The sequence below is a fragment of the Typha latifolia genome, chromosome 4 (genome assembly GCF_019914945.1).
Source record: "Typha latifolia isolate L0001 chromosome 4, TyphaL0001v2, whole genome shotgun sequence".
Taxonomy (NCBI): domain Eukaryota; kingdom Viridiplantae; phylum Streptophyta; class Magnoliopsida; order Poales; family Typhaceae; genus Typha; species Typha latifolia.
In genome coordinates this window covers 10,633,448-10,649,280 of record NC_133089.1, presented here as the reverse complement: position 1 = coordinate 10,649,280, position 15,833 = coordinate 10,633,448, and the positions used below count along the sequence as shown (strand labels likewise).

The window sequence follows — 15,833 nt, the reverse complement described above, 5'->3', positions numbered from 1 at the left end:
AGCTGAGTCAGCACTATGGGTGCCTTCCTCGGCTAAGGAGCATCGGCTAGTGTGTTGACCTCGACTATTGGCGGTTGGTGCTGGGCTTGGTGTAGCCTAGCCCTTCTTAGACCTTGGTTGGATTAAGCCCAACCCAGGTGTGGCCTAGGTAGCCCAAGGTTGTGGACTTGGGTTAGGGGTGGCACAACCCTAGCTTTGAATTGGGCTATGACCCAACTTATTTTGTATTGTTGGTTGGGCTGCGACCTAGCCCATTTTAGGTGGTGCATTAGGTTGTGACCCAACACATTTTGGGTTATGGGTTGGGCTGCAACCCAACCCAAGTGCTCTTCTTTTCTTATTAGTTTGGGCTTAGGTTCCAACTTTATCATTTTTATGGAGGTACTGAGGTTTATTATAGCCTGGCCCATTGCTTTTAGTCTTGGGTTGACCCAAGTAGTTTAAATACTCTTTAATATATTTTAATTTTTTTTACTTAGTTAATAATTTCAACTTGAGCCTCAATTAATAATCATCCTTAGATAGTAGTCTAGGTAGCCTCAATTAATAGATCAATTTTTAATTATTTAGACTGTGGCCTGAGAGTGCCACCACTAGTTGCTCATAATAGGAAATTAGCTCTAATTGGAGTTTAGCATGGTTGATTATAATTTTGGTTAAATTAATTTTAGCAATTGAGTCAGTGATTTAGGCATATCTGTATTAATTACTGTTGTTAGAGAATGAATACATATTACTATAGGTAAATTGTATTAATAGGTTGTCTTATTTAATAAAGCAGATTAATTAAATGATGTCTATGTGAATCGATAATAATTAGTGGAACGATAATTTGAGTAAATTATTTTAAATTACTTTTAATAACGCGTCAAGCCATGGTACAGCTTTAGTAGCTTTACATGTTTATTAAAACAAGGAATTCTTAAATGTCCTTACCCAAGACAATAAGGGATGTTAGTAGAATTATTTAATTAATTAGTGTTAGAAGTGTGGTGCTTATATTTTTATTGCTTCATTATCGAGGTAAATTCTGTACTATGGGATGATAATCCTGTGGCACAATTACAACTAGTTATTTAGAAAGTGATGTCAGGCGAGTGAAACTTCTATAATATTGGATTAGTGTTGAGAATGCAATGTCTTACCATATAGTATCACTATATTTAAATCATGCATGTGCAAACATTCTCTTACTATTATTAATGTTATGATGTACGATGCATGTTAATTTTATTTACTATTCGGCAAGTTATGCATATCATAATTTTTATTCATATCTATTGGCATGATTAGGTATGTTAGCATATAATACGTGATAATGATGATTGTTCTATTATGCTTGTCATTTAAAATTTAAATTGTTTCAATTGGATGTTAAAAGTGCTTTCTTAAACGGTATTCTAAATGAAGATGTTTATGAGGAATAACCTAAGAGGTTCGAAAATCATAAATATCCTTCTCATGTGTTTAAATTAAAAAAGGTCCTCTACATGCTAAAACAAGCTCCAAGAACTTGGTATGAAAAGTTAACCACTTTTTTAGTGGATGCGGGGTTCACTCGAGGGGGAGTGGACAAGACATTGTTCATTAGATATTAGAACAAGAGTTTAGTTGTGGCACAAATATATATGGATGACATTGTCTTCGGGGCAACGAGTCAATCTTTAACTAAGGAGTTTGTAGATCTCATGCACAATTATTTTAAGATGAGCATGATAGATGAGTTGAAGTTCTTTTTGGGACTTCAAATTACTCAATTGGAAATAGGGATATTTATCGCTCAAGCCAAGTATGCTAAGGATCTTGTGACTAAATTCGATTTAGAAAATACAAAACATGCTAGAACTCCTATGAGTACAACTACCAAACTAGGTAAAGACATTTTAGGAAAAAGTTTTGATCAGACACTATATAGGAGTATGATTGGTAGTCTTTTGTACTTAACTGCTAGTACACCAGACATTGCATTTAGCGTCGGTGTGTGTGCTAGGTTTTAGTCTAAACCTAAGGAGACACATTTGTTTGCTGTGAAACGTATCATAAAATATGTCAGTGGCAAAGTTGATTTAGGTATCTGGTTTACTTATGACTCGGGTGCTATCATATCGGGATACACGAATTCTGATTGGGCAGGTTCATGTGATGACAGAAAAAGTACCTCAGGTGGATGTTTTTATATTGGAAACAATCTGGTTGTTTGGCACAGTAAGAAACAAAACTTGATATCTTTATCTACTGCTGAAGCCGAGTACATTGCAGCGGGGAGTTGTTGTTCTCAGTTATTATGGATGAAACAGATAGTCAAAGATTACGGCATTGAACAAGATACTATAGTGCTTTATTATGACAACATGAGTGCTATTAATATATCAAAAAATCATGTTCAACACTCGCATACAAAACATATTGATATCCGACATCATTTTATACGCGAGTTAGTTGAAGATAAAATAATAGCATTGGAACATGTTGAGATGGAGAAACAATTGAGAGATTTGTTTACAAAACCTTTGGATATATAGAGATTTGAGTATTTTCGTACTTCTTTAGGGATTTGTGCTTTGGACTAATTTTTTTTGTGTTTTGGTTTGCGAGGTTTTTTTTATTTCATTTCGTTTTTTTTGTTTTCTTTTACTATGAATTTTTCTCTTTGTTTTTAGTTTCAGATTTGTCGAGAGTTTTATTTTTTATAAAAAAAATTGATGCACTCCTAAATTCAATAATATATTCTTGACATATAAATATGATTTTTTTCTTGATTATGAGTTATTATAGTCAATTTTGTCATCTTGTAGTATATTATATCATTTCTGATTTATTCACTCTCTCGACTTCTATGATAATTAAACTAAATTTAATGCACTCATAGCGTGTGTATATTCTTGAGTGAGAATGACATTATGAAATATATATTTTTCAATAGCTCACTATTGATTTTGATTTGCACAGTTTGACCTCATGCTTAGTCATAAAAAATGTGTTCATAAAAGATCAATGAAAAGGACTACAATGAGTTAGTGTAAAAGCCATCTTGTTTAGAGTCCAGTTTGACTCAGTACATTGCTTGCAAATTTAAAAAAAATTTATACATGTGAATATCTTCTTGCACATTGTTTAATATGTACTACAAGAAAAGGGCCACCTACTCATATGTGAAAGTCATCATTGCATATATATGGTTTTATTAAAAAAACTACACTAAAAATTCCTGTTCTGTTATGGAGAATAAGTCAAAAAGTGCAAATTTAAATACTAAGTCGGTTTGACTACTATGTTGCATCTTTATTTAAATAGGAAAATTTATTTAAAAAAAATATTTCATGTTATCTATGCTCAACTTGCATATGCATATTGTTATGATCAATCAAGATTAATTTAAATTTGAATGAGCATTAGAATTGATTATAATATGCTTTTGATGATTTGATTGATCTGTATATGACTTATTTCATTTGATTGTCATATTCTCTGTCTTGAATCTATTTTGAATTTTTGGAAGTGCATCTCCAAAAAGATTTTTTATTTTTTTAGACTTTTTACTTAAAAAAAATGGGCATTCGAACGCAGGTTTCTTGAGTTCGAACGCGGTGACTAGCGCGTTCGAACGTGCAGACTAGTGCATTCGAACGCACTCGGGGGTTCTTTAAATATTGCGTCTGAACCCAAGGGTTTTCCTCTTTCATCTTCCAAACCCTAGAAACCCTTCATTTCCTCCCTCCCAAATCTTTAAGATCTTCATCTTTTAATCAAAATTTTCACTTCAAATTCTTTGAAAGGGTTGTTCTCCTCCGGATCTAGTGTCTTTTGGCCGTAACTTTAAGTTTTCTTCACTTTTTGCGAGGTATGATCGTCCATCAAATTTCTTATTTTTTATTCAATTTAGTCTCTTGATCTTGATTGATTTCGTGCGTTTTTTAGTTTTGATCACGTTAGAGTTAATATCTTGATGTTTCTTGAGCGATTGAATGTGATAACTTAGCTTTTTCAAGTGGAAGATGAATTTCACTTAGGGTCTTCATGGTTTCTAGAATTTTTTGGATTTCTTGTTACTTTTTGTATGCTTTGGGCATGTGTTGAATCTTGCAACTTGTTTATTTATCTAGAATGCCTAAAAAAGCTTTAGTTTCCAAGAAACCAAGGCCGCCTTCCTCACCATCTTCGGCTCCCAAGTTTTCTACATCTATTGCTGCAGGGAGATATAAACATAATTTTGGCACTCGACCTATTATCTGTGAAAGGCCAATTGTCATTTCTGATTTTTGCGCCTTGGGGATCGAACAAATATTTACTGAGCGAGGATGGCTGTCCATGTGTCGGATGAACGGGACAGCATATGTGGAGGTTGTCAGAGAATTTTTTTAGCAATGCCACTGTTTTGGAACGTTGTATTCGGTCTACTGTCCATGGGGTTTCGGTATACTTGGACTCTAATGTCATTCGTGCTGAACTCCAACTTCCTGATGGCGAGTTTCAGTATCCATCTTCTGATCCGCTTCCAGATGTTAAAGACTATGCTAGTTATGTGTTAATACAAACTTGCCTTAGACTAACCCTAAAGGCTTATATGACTCGAACTAGGACTTACATGAATTGATTGGACTTGTGTTAGTGATGTACATGACTTAACTAGACTTGCCTTAAGTGCTTACATAAGAGATATTATAATAACCAAGATAAAAAATATAAAATATAAATAATAATAATATATAAATTAAATTTAAAGAAAGAGACAAAAAAGAAAGAAAGAAAGAAAGAAAGAAAAAGTAATTAAGAAAATAAATAAATTAGTGTTGCATGGCACAAGCTCGTGCCATGCAATTTATGGGTGCAGCCGCCGCCGCACCCCCATCACCGCCTCTCTCTAAGACTCTCGTACTCTGTCTCACTCTCTCTTACCCTCGTCTCTCTCTCAATCACCTCTCTCTCGAGCTTTCTCTCCATTTCTTACCAACGCTGGCCTGCCGTTGTCGTTGTTGTGCCGCTGCTGCTACAACCTAGGTGAGCCTCCCTCCGTTCCCTTCTCTTCTTCTTCTTCTTCTTCTTCTTCTTCTTCTTCTTCTTCTTCTTCTTCTTCTTCTTCATCTTTTCCTCTACTTCTTTTTCCTCTCTTCGTTTTACCTTTTCTGGCAATAAAACACCTGTCTAAATTACTTATGTTATTTAGTTATCTAAATTAGATTTTTAGATATTTACTTTTTCAAGAATATAAATGTAGTTACACGGTTATTAGATAAGTGTAATTAGTGTAATTTTAGTTGATTATAATTATAGATATTTGTACATAAATATACTTATAACTTTATATATTTTTATTAGATTAATACATGTCTTTATAATTAGGTGTATATATATACAACTTATTATACATTATTATGCATGCAATAAAATAGTAAGCTTACTTAATATTTATATTACCTAATTAAGTAAAAATTATTTTATATACAACTCTTAATTGATTTTGTAAGAGTAGTAGTCACAAAATAATTAATGTATAATTATATAATATATGTACTTGTATTTTAATTTATATTATTGTACATGTAGCTCTTTTACTTCTTTTTTTTATCAAAAGGGATTGACTATTATATACTTAATATATAATTAGCAAACTATGGTTTTGTAAATAAATCTACAATTAGAATAATAACATATTAATTTATTATAATTAAATATATGATATAAATCAAATCATTTAATAAAAACAAAAGAAGAAATTCTATACCTAATAAATCATTATACATTAGACAAACGAATTCTAATTGAATAAATAATTAACTTTATATTACCTAAATATTTTTAGACCCCAAACCCCTTATTTAAGACCCCGTGGACCCTGCTAGCAATGAGTTAACACTCGGTTGGCGGATGTGAGGGATACATGATTTGTGTTTTCTAAACAAATAGTGAGTAATCTTATCCCCTATACGCATTTCTTAAATTAGGATCTATTATATAATTATGTATATGCATATTTTGACATCTAGCATGATTATAAGACCTTATCTAGATATGATTTCAGTTGAGCATATTTTATCATACATTTGATTAGACTAATCTGAGATGTAAGTATATTGGTGATATATATAGAGATCATTGGAGATAATTATACTGTTATGACTTTATGTTGAGATGATCTTTAGTATAAGTATACATGTAATATACTAGCATGAGTATGCATGTGATACATGTATGTTCGAGATCACATCGTATTATATCTCTTTTGACTCCTCTTCCACCTAAATTCCTGATATGCATGACTTATTATAGTACTGGATAAAATGCATATGATTTGTCATTTAGAAGGAAAGCATGAAATCTAATTAATATGATACTTGATAGAAAATGTAAGGATACCTGAGTGGGCGTGAGGGTTAGGACGTGCTTGATGAATGATTGATCGTTCGACATAATTGCGATCTTGTGGCCTTACATCCGAGGTCGTTAATTTATATGTGTAGTAGACATTTGGACACATGTTGTTGTTTACTAGGGCATATATGATGAGTTATCTTCACGTGTTACTATCAGCTAGAAGGGTGCCTGATCTAGATAAATATTAGTACCTTTAATGGATGGCAGAGTATGATTATGTTTGAGATAATCTTTACGGATGGCAGAGTATGCTCTGAGTCTTCGAATATGTTGATGAGACTGGATACTGGGTGTTGACTATGCACATTAGTCTAGTATGATAATGACATTTAGGGATGACACTGATAATTGAGATGCTGAGAAATACATATGATTTCATTATCATCTGATATATCTAATTATCGAGTTGTCATTATGTATCATATGTGATTACATTTGATATCATAACATAGCCATGGTCAGTATACATTATATGTGTCATATTGATAGAGTTATGATGATGGTATGACATGGAGATTTGTTTATTCGTTGTTAAGAATTATATACTTTTATCAGTTATGACATAATATCTACCTTTCATTTATATATTACTTAAGACACATTCATATACTCATTCATGACATGATGCTCTTTCTAATTCATATTATGCACTATATGATTTACTATTTGTTTGACATCACTGATTTGAGGTAAGATCTATTCACTAAGTGTTTTGCTCATGACTCTTCATTTTTTTTTCTAACCCCCTAGATGTTATAGTACGGGATAGCGACTTGAGATATCCTGATGAGATATTTTAGAGCAAAGATAAGGTGAGCAATAGACGTAGATGGTATAGAAGATTTATCTAGATATTGAGTTGTACTATTATTTGATATTTTACTCCATTGTATAGACGATGATTTGTATAATATAGGTCGAATTATAATGTACTCATGTATTAGTGATTTTAGTTGTATCTTGATAGTTTGTCGTGGCCTGTGTAGGCTCTGCCAGATTATGTAGCTGTCTAATATGGTTGTTGTGGACTTGGATATTCATATATTAACAGATATATTTGGTTGATAGTATGATTGATCTCTGAGATGAATTATGTTGAGTACAGGTGTATTTATGTGTGACGGGCCCCAGCCATTTTGTCACGTGTGCCATGCGTGCCGTGTGGGCTTGTGGGCATGTATGTGTCCGTGCCGAACGGGGGCGTTACAGATAAACATGACCTAGAGATAAATAAGACTTAGCTAAATCAGTTTTTATTATCCTTCTTAGAATTTTTCATTGTTCTACGATAGATATAATTTTAATCTGGAGAAATCTTGAATACAAAAATTGTAGATCAGGATGTCTTCAATATTCTCCAAATAGTTTCATAATATTTGGTTGACTGATGAATATCTGCAGAATATTTTCCTAAAACTATGCCGAAGTTAACTAAACTGAACTTAGCTAACTAAATAAATTCTAACTTACTTAGACTCTAACTAAACTATATAAGCAAAATAAATAAAATAACTAGACACGATCTATTGAACCTAATGTCCCTATGATGTGATCCGATTTGACCCAGATTGCATCATTTTTACACTAAGCTATCCGACCTATATGAAAGTTAAACCTTCAAATATGTTTTTGAATAGCAATTGTAGGAATATGTCTTTAAGCTTTTCTCTCAGAATTTTTTATTGAAGTTGCTAAACATATATTTCAAATGAAAATGGTGATAGGCTAATGACTCAGTCCATCCATTTATTTCATCATTGATTGTTGCTATAATTTTGATGTGACGATCTCAAACCAAGTATATGTATTCCCTCTAAAGTACAACCTTAGAATGCATGTATACAAGGACCCAACCCTAGCTATCATTATTCTCACTTTCCACAATAACAAATGGAAAAGGAAATATGCCATTATTTGTGTTATTGTTGATAGCAATAATTAAAATCTATTTGTGAAGTGTGTGTAGGGGTGAAAATGAGTTGGATTAACTCTAACCCAACCTGCTATCCGACCTGATTTGAACCGGATTTGAATAAAAAAAATCCTAACCGTTACGCATATGAGTTTGGATGCAGGTAGGATTTTTGAAAAAATAGTCCGATATGAATTTGGATATTGATCTGACATAATTTTTTCGATATGGATATGGATATTGGATATCCGTTTGCCTGTGAATTTTTTAAATGATTTACAGATTTTAGTTTGCTTATTTAAATGGTGAATATTGATATTGTTACTAATAATTTATTCTATATTATTTGTAGAGATTGATTTTACTAATCTTATATGTATTTGACATGAAAGAAATTTATTTTTTTTAAAGTCTTAATATTTTTGTATTAATTATCTCTAAACGTAAAATCATAATTTATTTAAAATTCGATGCACATCCGTTTAATATCTAATTCTTTAATATATTTTGTACCTGAGTGTTGATCATCTATTTCATCCACAGTAAATTGTCAACAACAACTACCTGCTGTAATATACTATGTATCTGCAATAGATTAAGATATATAATTCTACTTTTTAATGTGTCATGCAATAGGATTATTATCAACGTAAAAACAACCACTAGAGGTACTATTTCTATCATCACATGAACCTATCCAATCAGAATATGTTTATCCCTATATGATAACACTCGAGTCGTACATAATATAGATACCCAAATCAATTGTACCATTGATATATTTTATGATACATTTCATAGCAAACAAATATTTCTCCTTAGGTTCAGACTAAAACCTAGCACACACACCAACACTGAATACAATGTCTGATCTACTTATAGTTAAGTATAAAAGAATACCAATCATGCTCTTATATAATGTTTGATTAACATTTTTTTCTTAAACTGTCCTTTCTAAGTTTGGTAGTTGTACTCATATAAGTTCCAACATGTTTTGCATTTTCTAAACTAAATTTTGTCACGAGATTTCTAGCATACTTGGTTTGAGCGATAAAAATCTCTTTCCTTAATTGAGTAATTTGAAGTCCCAAAAAGAACTTCAACTCATCTATTATGCTCATCTCAAAATAACTATGCATGAGATTCAAACCCCTTACCCAAATTTAGACTCATTGCCCCGAAGATAATGTCATCCATATAAATTTGTGCCATAATAAAATTTTTATTTTCATGTCTAATGAACAAAGTTTTGTCCACTTTTTCTTAGGTGGGCCCCGCATCCACTAAAAAGTAGTCAATTTCTCGTATCAAGTTTTTGGAGCTTGTTTTAGCCCATAGAGATATTTTTTTTCAGTTTATACATATGAGAAAGAAATTTAAGATCTTCAAAACTCTTAGGTTGTTCAACATATACGTATTTATTTAAAACACAATTCAAAAAAGCACTTTTAACATCCATCTGGAATAATTTAACTTTTAAATGACAAGTAATGACAAGAAGTATACGAATTGACTCTAGTCTAGCAACAAGTACAAATGTCTCGTCAAAGTCTATGCTGTCAACCTAAGTTTATTCCTATGCTACTAGTCTAGCTTTATTTCTAACTATGTTGTCATATTCATCACTCTTGTTCTTGTATATACATTTTGTTCCAATTATATTCACATTCTTAGGTCTATGATCTAAGTACCAAACATTATTTCTAGTAAATTGCTCTAGTTCCTCATGCATCACATTGACGCAAGAATCATCTAAAAGAGTTTCCTTCATATTTTTTGGTTCAAAAGTAGATGTGTAACAAGTAAATGATACCTCACTTTCAATTTGCTTTCTTATCTTCATTAGTTTATTCACATCTCTAATCACTTGTGCCAATGAATGATTTAATTTAACTCTAGTTGATGGTTCGAACACGTTGTCGTCATCTTTCTACTCTTGTACTTTGTCCTTGTTCTTTTACCAAATTGTTAAAGTTAACTCTTTTTCATTATCTTCATCAAGTGTATTTGTGGAAACAATAACATGAGTAATTTTTGCAGATTCTATAATAGTACAAGTATCAAGATTAAATACTTTATATGATCTACTATTATTTGAATACCCTAAGAATATGCCTCGCTACTCCTAGTGACAAATTTAGTCAAATATTCTCGATCACACAAAATATAATATTTGCTACCAAATAGTTGAAAATATTTAACATTGAGTTTATTAACTTTCCATAGTTCATTTGCTGTCATTTTTGTATCTGGTTTTAGATAAGACATGATTCATTATATATACTGCTGTATTTACCACTTGGCCAAAATCCTTTGGAGAACCTTTCTAATATGCAACATCACCATGGCCATTAATTGCTGAAAATCTCATATATGAAAATTCTTTGAAATTCATTCAAAAAAACACAACTAAAAATAACATTAATAGATTTGCTATTCCAGCCAATCTTTTCAAAATTCGATCTATCCCAAGACTTAGGAGGGTTTTTAACTATTATCATTCACCAAGTCCATTGGTGCACTCCAACCATTTACAACAACAAGCCAAACTCACTCATCTATAGACTTCATGAATGTTCTCATTCTTGCTTTTAAATATCCATAGTTTGATCCATTAAGAATAGGAAGTCTGATTGAAGATTGTCCATCTCTATGGAAATCCATGTCTAGTGAATCTCTCTCTAAGGTAAGAGAACCTATTTTGATACCAATTAAAAAAACTTAGACACGCGTATGCAATAATTTCAATCCTTTGCTTAAGTAAATATGCAGAATAAATATCAGAGAGTAAAGTAAAAAGTGAACACCAAGATTTTTTATGTGAAAAAATTCAAACGAGAAAAAACCACAGATCCAAATTCATTAAACTTATAGCAGTTTACAAGACTAACTTACAAAACAAACCATCAATCTCCACAACTTTGTTTAATTTAGTCTAGCTTGCTAGAGCCCATGTTTCACCGCTTCCCATGATTGATCTCCAATCTCAATAGCCCTTGAGATTGATATCCAATCTCAGTAGCTCTCGAGATTGATCATTTGTCTAAATGACTCTTAAGATGAAATCTTGGCACGTTGAAGACTGAGTTAAACAAAGTAATAGAGATCGACAGATTATTTTATAAATTAATCTTGTAAACTAATACAAATTTAGTGATCAATTTTGATTCGAGTTTGGATTCATAGTATTTTTTCGTTTAGGTTTTTCCACGTAAAAAATCTTAGTATCATCTTTGCTTTATATTTTGATATTTATTTCGCATATTTACTTAAGTAAAGAGTTAGAATTATTGCCTAAAATTTAGATATATACGCGTGTCTAAATTTTTTTAAATAATTATAATAAAATTTGGAAGAAAAAAGAAAAGACGCTAGTTGTATATGTATATACATAATGCCGATTACACTACAACTGTCTATATAATAATAATAACTATAGTACAAGAAACCTTTTTAATCATACTACATATAAATGTAGGAATATTCCTAACCCAAAGAACCCTCCGAAGGTTACGCCGAGTGCGGCAGCAAGAAGAAGTTCCGTGTTGGTCCTTTTGGTAGAGACAGGATTCGGAGGAGGCAAACCTACGGAAGTACTGTTGGAGCAGGGGCGATTAATTAGAGAGCCACACAGCTCGGGGTTCCCTAGGAAGCTTGAGGTTGGGAATGTACCGAACTGATTACCTGATGGAATTGGCCCCTCTAGATCATTGTCAGCAACACTGAATACTGCCAGGAAGTTGAGATTTCTGAGGGACGGGGGAATCATGCCTGTAAGGTGGTTTGATGACAGATTCAAAATTTCTAAGTTGGTGAGGTTATCGAGCTGCGGAGGAATCCCACCTGAGAAGTTGTTGCCGCTTAGATCTAGTACTTGAAGCTGCTTCAATCTACCAATTTCAGGAGGGATCACACCGGTAAAGTTGTTGTGCGCAAAGTTCAAAGCCGGAGGCAGAGCTGACAGCTTATTATACTGGAGATCCGATGAATTATAACTGCTCAAGAAGACGGGCAGCTCAAAATCCTCCGGGTCTAGCTGGGCAATAGCCCGTTCCGATGCCAGCAGCGGCATCTCCGTGATTGCTTGTGGGATTTCTCCGGAGAAATAGTTTACGGCTATTCCCAGATGAAAGAGCTTAGGCAGGGTGTTGAACCAGCTGGGAATTGTTCCAGTGAGTTTATTCCCAGCAAGATCCAGGACTTCCAGATTTGTGAGCTTGGATAACCAGAAAGGAATTTGGCCAGTCAGCTGACAATTTGCTAAACTCAGAATCTGGAGACTCTGGAACCCGCCGACCCAATCAATATCAGGAAGGGCTTCATCTTTAAAATTTCCACCGAGTAAAACAGCTCTAAGCTTCTTGCACTTCTGGAGGATGCTGAGCGTGCCACTGATGTTTGCCAGATTGTTATAAGACAATGATAGGAAAGACAGAGCTTGCAGATTGGTAATCTCATGTGAAACCTGACCCGTCAGATTATTAGCAGAGAGCCGTAGTGCTTTCAGGGATCTGCAGGCGTAGATGCTCTCCGGTATGCCGCCGGTGAAGTTATTGATCCCCAAGTCGATCGTCTTGAGATTAGAGAGGTTGGAGAAGTTGAAAGCGGAGAGCTTACCGCTGAAGTTATTGGCCCTGAGATTCAGGTCCTTTAGGCTAGTACAGTTGCTGAGGGATGAAGGCAGGTTACCACTAAGCCTGTTGCTATCTAGGGACAGATGCTCCAAATTTACGAGCTGACCGATAGATTCCGGGAGATGCCCACTGAGTCCGTTGCCTGCAAGATTAAGCGTGATTATATTTGAGAGCTTGGCTGTGCGTTTGCCTTCAAGGACACCGGACAGATGATTGTTAGGAAGAGCAAGGTGTCGCAGCGAGGCTGCTTCAAAGAGGTCGTCGGGGAGCGTTCCGTTGAGGTTGTTGTGGCCAGCTTGGAACACCCTCAGCTCTGAGCAATTGCCAAATCCATGAGGAATATTGCTGCTGAATTGGTTACGCGAAAGGTCCAGATAAACGAGGAAGGGTGAGCCACTGCAGAGAGAGGCAGGAATCGGACCGGTGAAGCTATTGCCGCTGCCGTTGAGTGCCACAAGATTCCGAGTAAGTTCCCAGCTGAAGGATGGAAATGGTCCAGTGAAGTAGTTGATCGAGACGTTCAACACCTTCATGGGAAGGCCACCATGGGTTGACAAAGGAAGCTCTGGTAGTCCTCCGGCAAGGCGGTTGAAGCTTACATCTAAAGTAAGGATGCTGCTGGACCACAGTAACGCCGAAGGCAGAGTACCAGTTAGCCGGTTGTGGGACAGATCAACATACGAGAGTTGCGTCAGATTAGCGAGTGCATGGGAGATCTCTCCCATGAGTCCTTTGGCCGGCAGCGAAATGCGAGTGACGGCTCCATTAGCATTACATCCAATCCCCTCCCACAAGCAGCAGTTTGAGCTGTTCCATGAACCAACAACAAGTCTATTATTGGCGGTGGGTGAAAGACCAGAGAGGAAGGAGAAGAGGGACTCCCTATCCAACTGTGAACAGGCATTCAGGGGAGAAGGCAAAACGAGCAGGATGGAGATGGGAATAAAACAGGATACGAAGAAGAGGTCGCTGCGGTAACCAGCAGCATGAAGAAATAGTTGTTGCATGGCTTATCAACAAAAGCATCGCTTGAAGAGATGGAAGTAAATTCTGTTTGATCGACTGGTTGGGCAAATATTGAACTGAGGAATGGAGGTCAGGAAAGTCTAAAAGTAATATTAATCATGAACCTAGTAAATGGATGCATTTAAAATAAGATGGATAGTGCATGAAATGGTGTGCAAAACGTGGCTAAACTGAAGCTGACCTGTAACTCTGTGTATAACGTGGCTATTTCCCTTTTCCTAGGAAGATTCTGTTTACAAAGTTTCGGGGCTGGTTGGAACGCTGAGGATAAGACATACCCATAATATAATTATCTTGTGCTTACGTCGAATTTGTGATATGATGTTGAATTGACAATTTCTGTACTTCATATATTTTGATGCTTGATCACCGTTAAAATATGTGTTAAGTAAAACATGATGCAGTTTTGAGAATTAATACTATGCTTAATCCTATTTTGCTTCTTGAAATTGTTAAACAAAATCACCTAGTTGTAGATACATGCTATAGGGTTTGTTTGTTTATGGAAAATTTTCATTAAACCCAAGGAAATTCTTATATTCACATCTATGCTAGATACCATAGCTATGTTGCATAAGTTAATTAATCTACTATGCTAGATACAAGAGCCATAAATAAGGAGAATTGAATTTCAGCAATACTTAAAATTGGGTAATATATCAACTTGGAACCCAAATAAACATTAGTGGTGAAATCGAAGCCTTGGCATATTCATAAAATTGTGGTTCTGAAAATTTTTTTCCTTAATTTTCGTATCTTTCTCATTAAATAAACAAAAAAATTCTCAAGCAACCTGCTTGCATTAGTGTTAATCTAATTTAATAACATTTTCTTAAGCATTCCTCATCTGTTAGTGTTAAAACAACAGCCTCATGGCTAACAACAATACTTCCACCATAGTCATGGTGGTGGTGTTCGTGGATGACGTGGACAACAACGATCATTCCCACCTTAACACCAACCATTCTAGTGATAATAAGGATAGAATGCAGCTTCTCTGTCACACTTCAAATCTGCGAATCTCTAGGATAAAACTCGTAGAAAACACGAATGTCCAAACAATAATCAGATCTTAAAAATATATTGACACAGCGAAAATAGTACTCATCTTTTAGAATCCTCACTAATCGATTTCTTAAATTCCTACAAAATAATAAAATCTTATGAGCTAGATGCTTAGCAAGTAACCCATTCTACTAAGAATATGTCTAATGACAAATATCAACATGATATATATATATATATAATAACCAAAAAATAGGTCATGACAATATATATAAACCGTCTTGTTAAAATAAATAATTTTCTTGTCTCTTATATTGAATTTCAAAATCCAATATATACTAAATGAAATCATTCATATTATCTCATATTGAGTAAATCAATAAAGCAATACTTAATCTCTACAAAAGTGTACTATTATGGAAATTGAATTATAAATCATTTATAACATCTTAATTTGAATAAATCAATATAAAAATAATTGATCTCTATTGTACTGTTATGAAAGCCTGCCAAAATTGATAAAATATCATATTGTCTTTTTAATGGGTACTTTGACTCGTGACCACATCGCACTACTAGTCACCATCGAGTTGGCGCTCAAAATTTTCCTAGATAGTTGATCAATCTAGGGTCATAGTAGGTACATAATAGTGTCCTACCAACGATAAATCTACATACTAATATTTTTTCTAATATATATATATATCAATCAGTCTTAATAAGTGAGAAAAACATGAATAAATAATAATCTAACATTTTATCCCATAAGATTTCACATCTCAAAAATAATATTTTATTTATGATCATCTCTTATATTTTATTTACAGAACATAAAATATATGAGCATAAAGATTTCCTCTTTCATTTTCTAAAAATAAAATATA

At 33.8% G+C, this 15,833-nt stretch overlaps 1 protein-coding gene across 1 annotated transcript; it reads right to left on the bottom strand.

Moving 5' to 3' along the window:
* Positions 1-11,741: 11,741 nt before the first annotated feature.
* LOC140785691 (uncharacterized) lies at positions 11,742-13,925 on the bottom strand. Its single transcript, XM_073133653.1, has one exon. It carries the CDS (start codon positions 13,923-13,925, stop codon positions 11,742-11,744), a length of 2,184 nt encoding a protein of 727 aa, XP_072989754.1.
* Positions 13,926-15,833: the final 1,908 nt, after the last annotated feature.

Coding starts and splice junctions, on each gene's coding strand:
- LOC140785691 (XM_073133653.1), bottom strand. CDS start 13,925: ATGCAACAACTATTTCTTCATGCTGCTGGTTACCGCAGCGACCTCTTC.